Here is a 16,017-nt window from a genome sequence, read left to right on the forward strand (position 1 = left end):
ATTCACTGCCGAGTGTATCTTTGTGCTGGGCAGTATAATTGTTTAAGGCCTTTATTATCGTGCAGCCTAACCGAGTTCGAATTTACCTGAGGAGATTCGGAAATTTAACCGCCACTGTTCCAAGAGTTCAATAGTCCTCTCCCGGTCCATTCCTTCAATTTTGGCTTATAATTGAACCCTGCCAGTGCCGGCCCCTGTTACAGATAAAAAGAGCATTGCTACTCTATCCCATGTTCCGTATTTGCTTTTGCTTCTACGGTGATAATCTTCTTCTGTCCTTATGAACAGGCCATTCCGATGTACAGAACAAATGTTTCAATGCTAATGATACGCAAAGGAGAATCTATATATATAGAAAGACTTCCTCTATCCAAGGCATCCAATGAGGCTCATACAAAATTCTACACATCACAATGCCTAACCTCACCTCAACAAACAGGCCTAATGAAATCGCAATTTTAGATACGTATTGGACAAAATCAGCTGGAGAACGGGACGTAATCCCTTATGGATGATGTACAATGCCTGCCTATGCTGATCAGTTGGTGTACTTCATAAAGATAGACCAAGCAAGGGTTGCCTTTTCTGCTAGTGCTCCGAGCCCATATTCGCAGCATCTGATTCAGCGCCACGACGCTTCTTCCTTGCATCCCCATGCCTCGATCTCCTGGGTGCTTCATCCTCGCTCTCGCTGTCGTATTCATTCCTATAGCTGTTGTTTCCACCGAATTGCTCTCCATGAATTGCCCTGGAGGGCCCCCCTCCTGGCTGGTTGAGCGAGTCATGATCGCTTGCAGCCCTGCCTTGTTCTGATCCACCACCGTATCTCTCGTTAGACCCCACTGGCTTCTTTACGATCCGACCACCCCCACTCTGAGGGGGTGGAGGAGGTGGTGGAAGAATTGAGGGACGACCACCAGCAGCACGAGGGCCTCCCATGAAGGGGGGACCGCGTCCCATCATCATACCAAACCCACCAGGTCCTGGTGGAAATGACCCGGGTTGCCCAGGCCGTCCAGGGAACATCATGCCAGCTCCAGGGCCAGGGAAATCCCCAGAGAATCTTGGTCCATAAGGAGGAAAAGGGGGACGAGGTGGGCCCATCCCGAATAGGTCTGGCATCCCAAAACCATCAGGCCCATAGGAGAATCCATCGGGGCCCATCATCATGGGAGGGAAACCTCGCATTCCAGGCATTGGCCGGGCCCCACGCGCCAGTGGCATCGGAGGCCACATCATCCCTCTACCCCTCCCTCTACCCTGAGATCCTGGCCCAAAGCCAGAGCCATAGCCTTCCTCCTCCTCTTCACTTTCCTCTTCTTCCTCCTCCTCTTCCTCCTCTTCTTCATTGTCGTCGAAAGGAACAATATCAGGGTTTTCAGCACCATTATCTGGATTTAATCCTTTCGCCTTTTCCTCTTCCCTCTTGGATTCTGCTGCAAGGGATATGGCCTGATGCCATGATAAGAAAGGAATGAGTCAAATTTTCCTATATCCGAGGAATACCCATTGCATCCAAAATCAATTTCGGTCTGTCTCATGAACTTAGAAGATACATGCATATTGCAGTCACTGCCCAACGAGCTTAACATCTCTTTAATGTTTTAATCAAGCCTGCTATAGATCTCCAGATTTATTATAACCTGAAAATTTGACTGCTTGCAAGTACCAACAAACAGATTATGCAAGTATGGGGCAAACAATCTCATTTTTCTTCACATGGCTTTCAGTTTCTCAGATTTCCTTTTAATCTTTAGCCCATATAACCTAAGGAGCATACAAGTTCAAGGGTGAATGGCTAAGCCAAAGTTCCCAGACAGAAGATGCTCCATCCACTTACAAATCTAACACATCCATTAAGGAGATTCCAAAGATGAGAAGAAAAGCAAGGTTGCTTGCTTCATTCTTGCAAAGTCAATTCTTGCATATTTCTTGCTTGCTTCATTATTGTTAACAGAAGACGTACCATAAGTTCACTATCTGGCTCGAGGTAAAGCAAGGAAGCCAACTGCTCACCAATGGAAGGCTCTAACTCTTGACAGTCCCTACTTATCTGCAGATGTGAGATGCCCCATAGTGGTGAGCAGAAATTCTTGAATGTATATAATAATGTACCAGCAGACCAAATATCACCAGCAACCCAACCATGCACTCGTCAACAGAACTTGTCTGAGCCAGTAAATAAGTTCCCATGAGGCTAAGAGCCACAAATGTCTTAAATATATTGACAAAAGCATACCAATTATCAACTGCACCATGCTTTTGCGAATTTCGCAAGGAGACCTATTCCTTTGGGCAGAGAATCCCAAGGGAAAAGTGGCCTAAACCATGCCACGACTATTCACAAACTAAAACGGTCAAAAAAGATTTAAACTCACTAAGAAATGCCTCAAAGAAGAAAGGCCCGGTGAAAGAGGTTTTATGCCATGAACTGAGAATTGAAATTAGCCAATACACGATAAAAAAAATTTCTACTTTACCCAATGTAGATCCTTGGGACCCAAGATTTTACCTTCACTGGTAGGTTTTCATTGTATGGGTTCCTCAGATGGCGAGTTTTTTGGAAGGACAATTCACATAACTGCAGGGAAAAAAAAAATCAAAAGAAAACACCTCAATGAGAAAGGAAGAAAGGCAAGTGCTATTCAACCTGCTATTTGATGACTATCAAAATATTCAAATTAAAAAAACAGGCTAACATTGATTCATCAGTGTAACTTACATATGACACGAAATGAGGGAGGGATGGATGAGGAAAAAGAAAAGCAACGATGGCATAACAGGCATGATAGCAATTAAAAAAACTGAATGGAGCTGTAGCATCTTCCATCGTAAGCATTTAAGATAACTCTTGCGACAACAATGACGGTCAATATGCCAGAGAAACAGTTCACGTGTTAATATGGATATAAGGCTCAGGCAAAAGAAAAGTTTACCTTTAACCACTTGACTGAAAAATTCCTCCCATAGTGTGCTGTTCCATGTGCATACTTCCAATTCCCTCCAATAACAGCTCCACCTATCCGAGATGTCATCTTTGCACAACCCTAACAGACCATGCCCTTTTGAATGTTAATGAAACAAAAGTAAAAGGATAAAAAAAACCAGAAAAAAAAAATTATACAGTCGTTCGAAGCCCTTTTATCTAAGTACAGGATCTAATGCATGGATCTAATAAGTCATAGAGGATAATTCGAAACACACCTGGAAATGACGAGTACGATTGACAGAAAAGATCAAAATCACATTTTCAGTAGAGTCAAAAGCCTCATTCAGTTTGGCTTCGTTGCTCCTCTGGGTTGCCCAAACTCCTTGTTGTACAGATAATTCCAGATTTTCACGGTTACAACTTTTTACAATAAAATACCTAAGATTTCACATTTAAGACAAAGACACATGGACATGGATCAAAAGTCTGACCGGGTAATTGAAATGATAGATTAACAAAGAGAGCAAACATACAGCAATGGGTCAGGGGCTCGAGGAAAGCAAAAAGTAGCACATGCACAAAACTCCAACCAATACCATCAGGGAATCTCACTTGATGGATTTTAACAGGTCTAAGTTACACCTCACAATTGATCTGTCAGATCATCGATGAATTTTCAATTATAACACAATCAAGGAACAATTGCACTGATAAAAGCGCAACTCCTGCAACAAGCTAAGGAATGTTGTTCTCCGAGCAAGAAGAAGAAAAGGGAATAACTATGCTAGGTCACTGAATCTTAACATATATACTATTGGCACATGTTGGAATACAGAAGGTTAAAAGTTATCTAACTATGCAATAGGGTAGGGTCAAAATTTTAATAGTACAAGGTTCAATGCAAATACACCAAAGACGGTACACATCAGGATGATACTTAAAGACTAGAAGATAAAAAGCAGAGACCAATACATGAATTTAGAACTGCTTCTGCAAGTGCAAAACGCATGTACATAGTATTTAAAGAGGAGACCAACAGATTGGTAACTTCAATGCAGAACATCACTAAAGCATGGAAACATGCAGTTTGAAAATAGTGTCTCCATTTTGTAAGAAGTTTATGGTTTTGCCATCTGGGGGATTTTCAATGATAAAGCTCATAGCCCTAACTGGACTTTAGTGAAACTGCTTACTAGAAGTTCCTACATGACTTCTCCAATGAATTGAAAACTTCCGACCAGATTTTTTTTTTGGTCTTTTTCTTTAACTACTAATCCATTCACTCACATTTGTTCCTTTCCAACAGCTTTATAATGAAAGACATAATGTTCCCAAAAATAACAGTGGCAATACAGGAAATAAAGTTTATACTTGTTCCTGGTCTTTGAAGAGCAAATCTTATGGGTTGAAAATCTTATACTTAGAATGACGAAGGTAAGAATGAGATTAATGAAGAAGCTTTGAAAGAAGTAAAAATTAAAAAAGAAAAACTCTTAATACCTTCAGCAAAGTGGGTCTTCAGCATTGCTAACATATGGGTGCATTATACATGTTTAAATAGACATGGGAGACTCTTTCTAAACTATTCCACTGCTGTCTGTCATAATTATCGTGCCACTCCCAACTGCCAGACTTATCTATGGCAGCACCTTTTCATTTCTTAATAAGGGAAAATGTCACACACATTTTCTTTTCAGTACTAGAGGAATCACCAGTCATTTGGCATTCCTAGTTTCAGACAGGAGCATTATATGTAGATCTAAGAGAGTATGTGTCAGTGCTACCAGTACAGACATACGTGCTAAATCACGCATTTATCAAAAGCAAAGAACAGAAGAGCCTTGAAAAGCTAGCTCATCGTCACATATATGATGCATAGAGTGAAGACATGTAGCCAGATCTTTAAACTGAAACACAGGGTCAATAACTTTTCAATCTAGGAGGAAGATTACGAATGTCAATTAACCTCTTTACAGTGTATAGAAGAAATACAAGTATTCATTTACTTTTTAGAGTATTAATACTTAATTACTTGAAAGACCTTGGGACTCTGAACACACCTAGATACTCCTTGAGGCAAAGGAGAAGGACCTTTCCCTGTTGGATTAGGCAGGCCACCTGACTGATTCTGTGACTGCGTCTGGACGACTGGTTGGTGAGTTTGTTGAACATGCTGTTGCTGCTGCACATTAGCAGACTCTGCTGGAGAAGGTTTGGCGCCTCCCTGATTTATATTGTTGGGGCCTTGCTGAAGCGGAGATTTTTCAGTTTGTTGAGGAACACCATTATTACGTTGCTGGAAGAATCTATTTGAATTGCCATAGTAGGAAGTGAGCTGTTGGATCTTTTGGAGGACTTCTTCAACCGGAGGCGGTGGCCCAGGCATTTTTGCATGCCTATACCGGCAATCAGGACCATTTGGACAGAAACCCAACTTGTACCTACAGTTACAAGAATATCGCCATACCCATAAGTAAAGGGATTCAACTGCTCTAACGCCCCTTAAAACATAGAATTGGCCATATTCTGTTTAAAAATCTTTTAATGCAAACACGTGGGCACACGCACAAACTGACAGAAGAAAAGCAAATCAAGCTTATCAGAGCACCAAAAACTCTCCGATATATACTAAAGCTAACAATACCCGAGCAAAAGATCACAGGAAATGATATTCCACTCAGTAGGAAATCCATCAATTGCCAAAGAAAGATAGATATGGCACACAGTAAGATGCAGTATCAGCAGAGATGCTCCAATGCTTATCAAGAGAGCAGGTTTAGTGCAGCAATTATAAGCCAAACGCTCCAATTTTGTGTTTCCACTCTCACGAAACAGAAACTAGATGCAGCAATCTGAAAACATATACAAAGAGCTTCGACCATGTAAAAGCCTTGCACTATCTTCAAGAACAACAACAATAACCTTTCCCAGTCAACATCAACATTGTGCGGAGGATTAAAGTCTTGACCTTTTTTTCCTAATGATAAATCCCACCAAGTTTAACAAAACATCCTCCGAAACCAGAATTTTCTATGTCATGTGATCCCATGTCGCAGGTCGAAGAGAGAGAAGAGAAAGGACAGACATGTTACACTCCTTGATGTCCTCGTTGGTGTGCTTGTAGACGCAGTCCTGCTCGCGGCACTCCCCGTATAGGCGGAAGAAGCGGCAAATCGGCATCCTGGACTTGTCGTACTGGTGCAGGAACCCGCAGGCGTCGCCCTTCATGCACAAGCTCCTCAGCCAGTGCCTGCACACCGTCTGCCTGAAGCTCCGCCTCCCCATGGGATTAGGCCCGCCCGAGCCAGGGTCGGCGCCCGGAGCGGAGGCCACGCCGCCCCCGCCTCCTCCAACGGCGGAGGAGGGGGCGGCGGCGGTGGCAGCAGCAGAGGAGGGATCGGGATTGTTGGAGGCGGGAACCGAGGAGGAGGCGGGGTTGGGGGGGCCGGTGTCGAGGCCGCCCTCGAAGTCGAAGCTGAGAACACCTTCGGCGTCCTCCATGAGAGGCTCTTCGTTATGCTGTCGTCAACTCTCCGATGTTGTCAGGGAGGGAGAGAGAGAGGTTTCAGCTCATTTTGCTTTCCTGTTGAGTTTTGAGTTCAGGACGACGGGGAGGCGCAGCGTTCCGAATATCCTCATCAGTCCCTTAGTTTGAGAAAATTACATTTTGAACCCCGAAGGTTTACGTTCGGGGCCATTTTTCCACACTAATTTCAATTTTTACATTTTTTTTCCGCTGCAAAGAATTTTCGATTGCGAGGAAAGTCTATAGATTTAGTATAATGAAATAAAAGTTTCAATAGCATAAAGGGACACGGATAGTTTCATAAAGAGTGTTAAATTTAAAATCTCTTAATTATCAGGTGAAGGCGCAAACGACGACTCTATATTTATTTTGATTTCAATTTACATGTTAGCTATTTTTAAATATATATATATATATATGGGGCAGTATAATATATCCATGCTAAAGTTTACATAGTACCAATTTTACACCATGAAGTTTATATTTCATGACGGGTAGATGGCACCATTGACAAAGCCAATAACAATAACAAATTAGTCACGTCGCTGGTACCATTCCGTTATTCAGAGCAACTTCGCAAACTGGCTGATGTCATGGGATAAAGATTTGCAGTGGTCTCGTTAATTTCTCACAATACATAGTTAGACCTGTGGGGCCATTGGATATCGAATCAACGGAAGAGATACTTGTGCGCGGTGAAATCCCAGAGCGAACTGCATTGATCAAAGTTACTTTCGGGCGGTTTATTAATTTCTTCGAATCGATAGAGCTTGAATGGCATCAAAATCAAAGTAAAGCATCTTTCCACAGAAGTATTTTATCTCTCGAGATAAAAACAACTTCGTTCCTTAGAATCCTTCCTCGATGATATGTTATTTTCACCCTTCAAACACTTGTGCTTGGGTACAGAACTCATCATGTTCCATAACATTGTGATAATTCATTCCCCCGTTTGCCTTCGATCTGAACTCTGCTCATACTACATGTTTCAATGTGCAAATAAAATAAAGCCCATCGCGGAAATGATGATATTGAAACAACAATGGCTTTATGCTTCCATTTGCAGAAAGACTACCAGAGTCGAGATTAAAAAGATAAAACTAATTACATTTTATTCCCAATGCCCTACAAATGGTATATAGTAGCGCATGGCACAAAAAATGCAACCTGTGTTTTACCAGTCGACGCCCAAATCTCTAGAAGTAAAGAGTCCGTTGATGTAGAGAATAAGAGGAGTTGATGCCGTGATGTAACTCTGCATATGAATTCTTGCCGAGTTTTCTGACAGCAGAAATGATCAGAGAGTAAGAGAGGAAGGGATTATCTAAAGCAAATCAGAATGATCGTGAGCACAGATCTTAACTGCACTAGGAAGGAACTATATTTTAGCATATGCTGGTGGAACATGCGCCTCGGCATTTCATCAATAGTTTCCACCAAGATACTATCTCATCAGAACTAGGCTATCTCAAAATATCCAACCACAGTACTTTGACGGTCCATGTTCTGCAATCTGTTGATTATATCTACCTACCAACATTCCTGGCATCTGAAAGTAAGATGTATCTAATTTGCAGCATTTGTTTTACGCCCCTGAGATATGTCCTTTTCAATATCATGGGCAGCTTGACAAAGATCAAAGTCTAGAAAGACGAATCTCTTTGTACCAAAAGTCTCTAACAAGGACATGCAGGGTACGAGTCCAAGATAGAGCAGTCTAAAGTTTAGCACGTTACAGGCTAATATATAGAGGAATAAGCAAACAGACTAAGGAAGCCACCCCCCAATGTCAACCAGCTTGTTCATAAACAGAAAATCAGACGTTCATCGAGGTTACAGACTCACCATCTTCATTGAGTTTCCTCAATAGCTGCGCTCTTGTAGGGAGGGCATACATTCCCGCAGCTACAGCTTTCCTAATAGCCCAACCATGATGAGGAGCAAAAACCTGAGCATAAGCTTTAGACGCTGGATCTTTCAAGGAATTTCCCCTGCCAATGGTAGACAGGAAACTAATAAATTTTCCAAAGCAATGATGGCTCAAGGGAGACATTTGATCATAAGAAGCGGGCATCAACCAAACCACTCATTAAATCTTCAGATACTGAAATTAAACACTCTTTTATGTTTTTATGAATAATGTTCTTTTGTTTTCCATAACAGATGAAATTATGAATTGGCCTGCAAAGAGTGACCATTGGAGATAGCAACAATTCCAGGCAAGAATAGGCCTTTCTGGGGGAAAGGAAGTCGAGCCACTTGCAGTCAACTCAAACTGGTAAGAATTTCTCGTATATTCTTTTTATTTACCAATTAACTTATATTTCATCCGATAGGCTCACACGTTCAACTCATATTCTCGTCCCTCAAGACAAAGTACAAAGACAGTTCTGCTTGAAGGCAGCCATATTCGCTGGATTCATCATCACAAAAGCATTGCCCTCTTTATAAGTTCATCAATCAATTATCTTTTATATTGAAGTAAATCTGGAACTATGTCAAACCTCATTTTAGTAGCCATATTGTGCATTTAGCTAACCAATCCTTATATCCAAACAATTCCTCTCCTCATAAACAAGTACTCTATAAATCTACATCTTACGTACTAAAATTAAAACAAGAACGGTTGCCGCCTAGCATGATGCTCAGCAACATAGAAGGTCCCAAAACACGTATAACAATATAAGCAATACAATAAGCATTATACACTCTCAGAATATCCCCCAATGGCTTTCTAAGCTACTAAATAGTAACAAAGAAAAAAATCCAGAAGCTATAGTAGTCGAGAAATCTAAATCCCATCCAAAATAAGTATCTGGAAGAAAAAGAAAAGCCAACCCATAACCTAACAAAGTATTGTCATTCTAATCTTGAAAGTACCGTCCTATGTTTGCATACTTACAAACCCCCAGCTTAGAACGATTTGAAATTATCAAATACTGAAGAAAATTTATATAAACTTCACAGCCTTTATGTTCCCCACAATAAAATGTAATCGCGTGACACCTGATGGCAGGCTAAACTTCGGTCCAGCATGAAAGGAAATTGCACCCTTAAAAGTTTCCTATTACTTTTCAAAGAGGCTACTGCAACATCCAAAGTAGAGGGACAATAGCTCTAACCCTTTCATTAAAGGTCATTTCATTGACTAACCATGTATTACCTGTCACAATCTCCCAATTCTCCAACTCACAAAATTCTTATTACCCCTCCTAACCTTGTCAACTTCATCTATGCCCTTCTCATTGCTAACCTCAATTACAAGGAAAATGCTTCCAGAGTCGTGTAAGGACAAAATTTTAAGGAGCCAGAGTCAATGACATACCCTGTTGCTAGAATTTCCTCAAACAGCACCCTGACCATGTCCAGGCCGCGCTTGACCCGCAAAAGGTTTCTGGTACGACTCCCAGCTTTCCGGACGCAGTTTCCTTCCACGTCGAGATCAATCAAAGTGTGCAGGGTGTTGATAGATTTGGATGCCTCTAGAAGATCATTAACCTGTCACCGAAAATTGACCCCTAAGCATGGATCCGAAGCATCATAAGAGAGAGCTGAATAATCTGACATCCATGGGAACACCAAGTAAACCCAATGAAGTATGTGCAATACATAAAGCAGCCGACCACGGTGATTTTGCGTACATAAACAAAAGGAGAGAGACGATATTACGATTTACACTCCTGCAGCTCCCATAATAAGAAATCAACGAATACGGTCACTTCGTGTTCGAGCGCAACAAACAATATCAATGCTCCGAAAAGCCTAGAGTCCAATTGCTAATCAAGAGGAGCACCGGAAAGATACATGAAGCCACGGCAAAGCTTTTATCAATGCGCAAATCATACTTTAGCTTCGTTGAAATGGAATCAATCATAGAAAGCGATGGCGAGAAATGATGAAGAAGTGAGGAAGCAAGTGGGAGTGAGAAAGAGAGAGGGTGAATTGGAGGAGGATGATAATAACCTTGGCGACGTAATCCATCTCGGCGAACTTGAAAGCGATGCCCAGGCAGCCGAAGAGAGGGGAGACGAGGGAGCAGGCGCGAGAGAAAGGTGCGACGGAGACGTCAGCCCCTCCCGCATCCTGGGAGTTCACGACAATCGCTAGCTCCTTGAAAGCCTCGGCTATCTTCCTCAGCGGCTTGTCGCTGTCCGCTGCGTTCGCCATTGGAGCCGGGGAAGGAGACCTCGGCCCTCTCACTGTCTACGGATTCTCCCTCTCCCTACCTCCGTCCGTTCGTCGCCGGCGCCGGAGAGTTCCACCGCTGCAAAAGAAGAGGAGAATCCAATTCCCAACCAATTGTTTGGACGTATCACGTGATGTGCCTTCCTCCTTTTCTCTTTGAGTTGGCTGCGGTTTTGGTCCTTAAAAAGATTCCAAAGCCTTGGTTCGGTCCCTCTAAAATTTTTGCCATTGTTTTCGTCCATCAATATCCATTTGTCTAATGTTTTAGTCCTGCATCATCTTGCAAGTGTCAACGAACAAAAATCTCACGTGACAGATGAACTGGACGTAACGCCATTAACCACCCCCCAAATTGTCAAAAACGACGTCGTTGCCTTCCTCGATCGAAGGTCGCCCTAAACGACGTCGTTCCCCCCTCTTACTCAACAAAAAAAACGGTGCGTTGAATGCCTCCCTTGAAAGCCTATTACCCAGAATCCCCAATTTGCCAATTACAATCCCTAATTGCGATTTCGCTCCCCCAAATTCGAAACCCTAGCTGCAATTGCAAATATAGTGCAGATGAATGAAGAGGTTCGAGGCTTTGAAGGAAGAAGTCCGAGGCTAGGCACTCAATTTCGAGGCTGGCCACTCCAATTTTGAGTGAGCAGCCTTCAATTTCTTCCTCCAAAGCCTCATACTTCTTCCGATTGTTGGGTAATTGGAGTAGCCAGCCTCGAAATTGGAGGTTGGCCACTCAATCGGAAGAAGTCCGAGGCTGGGCACTCAATTTCGAGGCTGGCCACTCCAATTACTCAACAATTGGAAGAAGTACGAGGCTTTGGAGGAAGAAATTGGAGGCTGCTCACTCGAAATTATAGCTCAATTTAAGAGGAAGGAAGAAGTTCATGTGAGGGAAAGAAGCCTTAATCACTTGCCACTCCAATTACAATTCAATTGCAGAAGAAAAAGATGAACAAAGATCAGAAAATCGAGTGTGTGTTGGTTGTGAATATTGTTGTTTTCTGAGCTTGTGATTGTCGAGTGAGCTTGTTGGTTGTGAGGATTGCTGTGGGTGGTTCTGAGCTTGGTTATGGATGGATTGTGGGTAATTTTAGTTAGTTAGGATATGTTGGATTGATGTTGTAGTGTTAAAGTAATAAGTTGGAAGTTTTTGCTGGCCCGTTTGGATTCAAAGATAATTGATTTTAATTTTAATTTTAACTCGACACGCTACACAACAAAAATATACATTTCCCAATTCAAAAATTTTAACTTTAACTTTAACTCAACACACTACACAACAAAAACACACGTTTCCCAAGTCAAATTTATAATCACATCTCACTTGTCCTTTTCCACAATCAAAATCAAAGTAACTTTAACTTTGAATCCAAACGGCCCATGCAAGTTCTTGTCCAACTCAGCCTTGTGTATGACTTGGTTTGTATTGATGTTGATAATGAAATTCATTTGCCAAGTTCTTATCCATTTGTCCATCTCCATCTGCATCTTTTATACGTTTACCATATGCAATTTGATTTCACTACTCTGGAACTTGCATTTGGTTTTTACCTGATTGTATTACAAATGCAATCACAATACTATTTCCAACTTGCAATCAATATACCAACTTGCAATATGTAAACCATGTGTACCAAAAAAACTTGTACTATTTGTAATGATGGAACACGCCATATGAACATTCCTTGCCACTCTTTAACATTCTTCTCCATACAAAATGGTATCAAATTCTTCTCTATACAAAAAGGTATCAAAAGCCAATGGCCACAAATACTCCTAACATTATCAAAAGTATTCACAAACCACAATCTTCTCTATACAGAATAGACTACTTATTTCGCTTCCTTGAATCCTTTTTTGGCTTGTTTGCTGGTTTCTTAGGTTCTCTTGGTCCTGAGACAACATGAGCATTGGAGGGGCCACTAGCCAAATGCTAACACATCGATGGTGACATTTCCTGCAAAATTCAGCAGTACAAGCACAAGCACATCATTTCACTGCAAAGTTTAGTAGCACAAGCACAACAAAATTTAGTAGCCTGAACTTACACAGGCACCAAAAGACAAATACAATCATTTCCCTGCACAGTTTAGTACCACAAGCACAAGCATATCACTGAGCACATGAAAATACACCAGCACAAGCAGATGAGCACATTAAAATACACCAGCACTGGCACAGGCACATAAGAACAATAACCCACCTCTACAATAATATTATGAATGAACGTGGTTGGTGCAATTGAATGTTGAGTCTGATTTGGTGAGATTAACGTTGGTGCACCATTGCTTGAATCATTCGTTGTTGGTTTTCTTCTCATTGGTTTGATTGCTAGCTTCTGAGGTCTCCTTGGTTCTGGATGAGTCATGGTAGGCTGAGAAATGTTATATGCTTCTTGAGACATCATCTATGGCTGCTGGACCATGCTTGATGCCACTCCTTAAAGGCAATAGTTTGTCAATTTCACAGATCAACAGTATAAAGGGGAAAAAATATATAATTGAAGTCAGTATACCTGCACTTCTTCTCCTGTAAGCCGAGTCTCAAAGGGTAAAGCTAAGGCATTTTGGGGGGTGGTATCGATCATAGCCTTCTTTCTTTGCTTCTCGTTCGATATTATACCCTTGCATCTCTTCACATTGTGTCATTTCTCACCATACCTTCCACATTGTATTTCATTGTACTTCCTCTTAGACTTATATGGGTTTTGAAGCACATCATTAGCCTTGGACCTTTTCTTTTGGACGACCACTACCCTTGGTAAATCTTGAAGTGGAGCCTCAACAGGTTCTGCACCTGACTTCATCCATTGATCTTCACCTCTCAGTGGAGCAATATACGGAGCATAAACCATCTCCTATGTTTCCTTATAATAGCAAGGATTGACATGTTTCTCTGCATCAATGACAACCAAGTGTATACATGCTACTGCATGCTTACAAGGGATTCCACACAAATCTCACTCTCCACATGAACAGGTCGACATCTTTAAGTCAACAACATATTGATGGTTGCTTCTGTATATATGTTGCACCTGAAACCTTGCAAGGTCAGGATCTCTAACTCAAAGAGCATGCCATTTTTTACTATCATTATTTGCTATTTCTAACTTAGACTGTGCAGTTGGTGTGATTGTACCTCCGTATCTTGCAATATGATTCCTACTAGAGTTCATCTTTCTCATCAAATATAACATGATCTCCTCCAACATTTTGATAATAGGTTTTGCTCGATACTTCACTATAGCAGCATTGAACTGCTCAGACATGTTATTGCACTGGCATTTGACAACATTTGCTTCACTACAGTATGTGACAACAACCAAAGTCGGCTTTTTGCCATTCCAAATATTTCAACTGTAATTCAACAACAAAAATTGAAAAAGGAAGGGAATTTCGACTGACCGATGCCAACAAATGGAAATTGCTTCGATCGAGTATACTGTTGTTGAAATTTCCGCCTCTTCAATGTGCGAATAGTAGATCTTCCGCCCAATTTCAACTCACCCAAATCGATTTGTACAACGGTTATAGCATTTGGGCCCCTCAGTTTGACCTAAAAATCCGAACAACATTGATGAGTGATTTTGGCGGGAATGGATGCATCAGTTTGGGTTTTAGGGCGACCTTCAATCAAGGAAGACAATGACACTGTTTTTGGCAATTTTGGAGGGTGGTTAACGGCGTTACGTCCAGCTCATCCGCCACGTGAGATTTCCGCCATCATTGACACGCGTAAGATGACGGCAGGACTAAAATATCAGATGAAATTGATATTGAGGGACGAAAACAATGACAAAAAAATTTGAAGGACCGAACCCAAGGCTTTAGAATCTTTTAGGGACCAAAACCACACACAACTCTTTCCTTTCCTCTCCCATTTCCTTTTTTGTTTTTTATTATATCCATTCTTTCCTCTCTCTTATTTTTCTTTTTTATTAATTATATCTATTCTTAATAGTTAATTTAATACACACTCTTTTTCACCCAAAAAATAAATTACGTTAGGAGGGCGTTTGATTGGATGTAGGGAGGAGATTTTTTCTTTCTTTTGGGTGAAATGTAAAGAGGAGATTCTATATATTGAAATTCAAAATTTGCATCATATTTGACAACATTTGGTAGTAAAATTGATCATTGTAATAATTTTTTCAAGATTAAAAAATTTACAACTATGTTCTGTAAAAATTTTAAACTCAACAAACATATGAACGGAATTATAGTTGTGAAATCCACATCATATTTCAATAAATAAATAAATAATATATTATTCGCATTCTCTGTAATATAGGGAAAATGATTTCATTGTAAAAAATTTCTACAATCTTCACATTTCTTGTAATCAACAATACTGAACCAAACACTCCCTTTGTTTTTTTTTCCCCTTAACGAAAAGTCGTGCGCCCAAAAGAAGTAAATTGGTGCACAACATAAGCTCAAAGGGTAAACACCTCTCAATTTTCATAAGTTAACATGGCCATCAAAATGTAACAAAATAATTCACCAATTTTTTAAGTATTCAATTGCAAAAAATAAGAAAACTAGCGTTATAATATAATAACAATGGCACAAATAGTGTTCACGAATAATTCAAACTGAATCTAAACGCTTTTATCCGATTATATGATTAAAGGCTTATAACTTCTGCAAAATTCCTCCATCAGGTAGAAGCATGTTACTTCAATGGCGAATTCCTAGAACCATCTTGTTAGGCAATATATGTGTCCACGTAATGTGATTTTAGTAGACGTTTGGTGCAATTACCGGTCATCTTTCTAGTTGATCCACATTACCTCAACATGGATTGCCGCTAGATGAATTACCGATCATCCACATTACAGTGTTTGGTGTGTTAACAAATACTCAAATTGACATTACTAGATATGTAAGTGACAAAGTCTAAATTCCCCTTGAAAAACAAAAAAAGACATTAAAACACTTAAAATTATGACATAACATTTTGAAAAAATTATAATAAGAGAATCGTGCTGTTATAACTTATAAGTGACATATTATTTCCATAGAATAGGTTTGGAGTCGCCATATATTTGATTTGATCCCATGAGCAGAATCACGCACCTAATTCGTGCCTCGAGCATAATCAATCACCATACGAAGTTCCGACATTAGGAGCTTCACAACTCCCAAACAGCTTTGCAACCTATTGATCAACAGTCTCATTTGCACACCAACGAGATGATGGTCGGTCGGCGTTGTTACAGCCAGCGATCCCCTCTCCCTCCAGTTTCTCTCAATACTTTCTAATTTTAGTTTTCTTTATTACTTCGATGACTGCTTTTATTTCCAGAATTTTAATGATAATTAACTAGAATAGCACATTCATCATCTCACTTCATTTCCAAACTGCACAATCC

General features: G+C 40.7%; 2 protein-coding genes across 2 annotated transcripts; both read right to left on the reverse strand.

Annotated features, from left to right (window-relative positions):
* Positions 1-319: 319 nt before the first annotated feature.
* On the reverse strand, positions 320-6,527 carry LOC116192463 (30-kDa cleavage and polyadenylation specificity factor 30). The gene is made up of 7 exons (XM_031521017.1): positions 6,015-6,527; positions 4,990-5,370; positions 3,205-3,367; positions 2,937-3,047; positions 2,513-2,581; positions 1,967-2,053; positions 320-1,452 (listed from the first exon to the last, which is right to left on the reverse strand). Exons 1-7 carry the CDS (start codon positions 6,428-6,430, stop codon positions 589-591), a joined length of 2,091 nt encoding a protein of 696 aa, XP_031376877.1. The 5' UTR covers positions 6,431-6,527; the 3' UTR covers positions 320-588.
* An 858-nt stretch (positions 6,528-7,385) lies between these two features.
* LOC116193121 (accelerated cell death 11) lies at positions 7,386-10,800 on the reverse strand. Its single transcript, XM_031521893.1, has 4 exons — positions 10,419-10,800; positions 9,781-9,953; positions 8,301-8,446; positions 7,386-7,736 (listed from the first exon to the last, which is right to left on the reverse strand). The coding sequence occupies exons 1-4, from the start codon at positions 10,620-10,622 to the stop codon at positions 7,630-7,632; spliced, it is 630 nt and encodes a 209-aa protein (XP_031377753.1). The 5' UTR covers positions 10,623-10,800; the 3' UTR covers positions 7,386-7,629.
* Between the last annotated feature and the right edge of the window lie 5,217 nt (positions 10,801-16,017).

Source organism: Punica granatum, chromosome 1 (genome assembly GCF_007655135.1).
Source record: "Punica granatum isolate Tunisia-2019 chromosome 1, ASM765513v2, whole genome shotgun sequence".
Taxonomy (NCBI): Eukaryota; Viridiplantae; Streptophyta; class Magnoliopsida; order Myrtales; family Lythraceae; genus Punica; species Punica granatum.

What these genes read in the sequence shown, in the direction of transcription:
- LOC116193121 (XM_031521893.1), bottom strand. Translation starts at nt 10,622, where the DNA reads ATGGCGAACGCAGCGGACAGCGACAAGCCGCTGAGGAAGATAGCCGAG. An exon ending in AGATGGATTACGTCGCCAAG is followed by an intron (nt 9,954 to 10,418) that starts GTTATTATCATC and finishes TTTCGGTGACAG; the next exon opens with GTTAATGATCTTCTAGAGGC. An exon ending in GAGGAAATTCTAGCAACAGG is followed by an intron (nt 8,447 to 9,780) that starts GTATGTCATTGA and finishes TACCATTGGCAG; the next exon opens with GGGAAATTCCTTGAAAGATC.
- LOC116192463 (XM_031521017.1), bottom strand. Translation starts at nt 6,430, where the DNA reads ATGGAGGACGCCGAAGGTGTTCTCAGCTTCGACTTCGAGGGCGGCCTC. An exon ending in TTTCAGTCAAGTGGTTAAAG is followed by an intron (nt 2,582 to 2,936) that starts GTAAACTTTTCT and finishes TTTTCCCTGCAG; the next exon opens with TTATGTGAATTGTCCTTCCA. An exon ending in AGCCAGATAGTGAACTTATG is followed by an intron (nt 1,453 to 1,966) that starts GTACGTCTTCTG and finishes TCATGGCATCAG; the next exon opens with GCCATATCCCTTGCAGCAGA.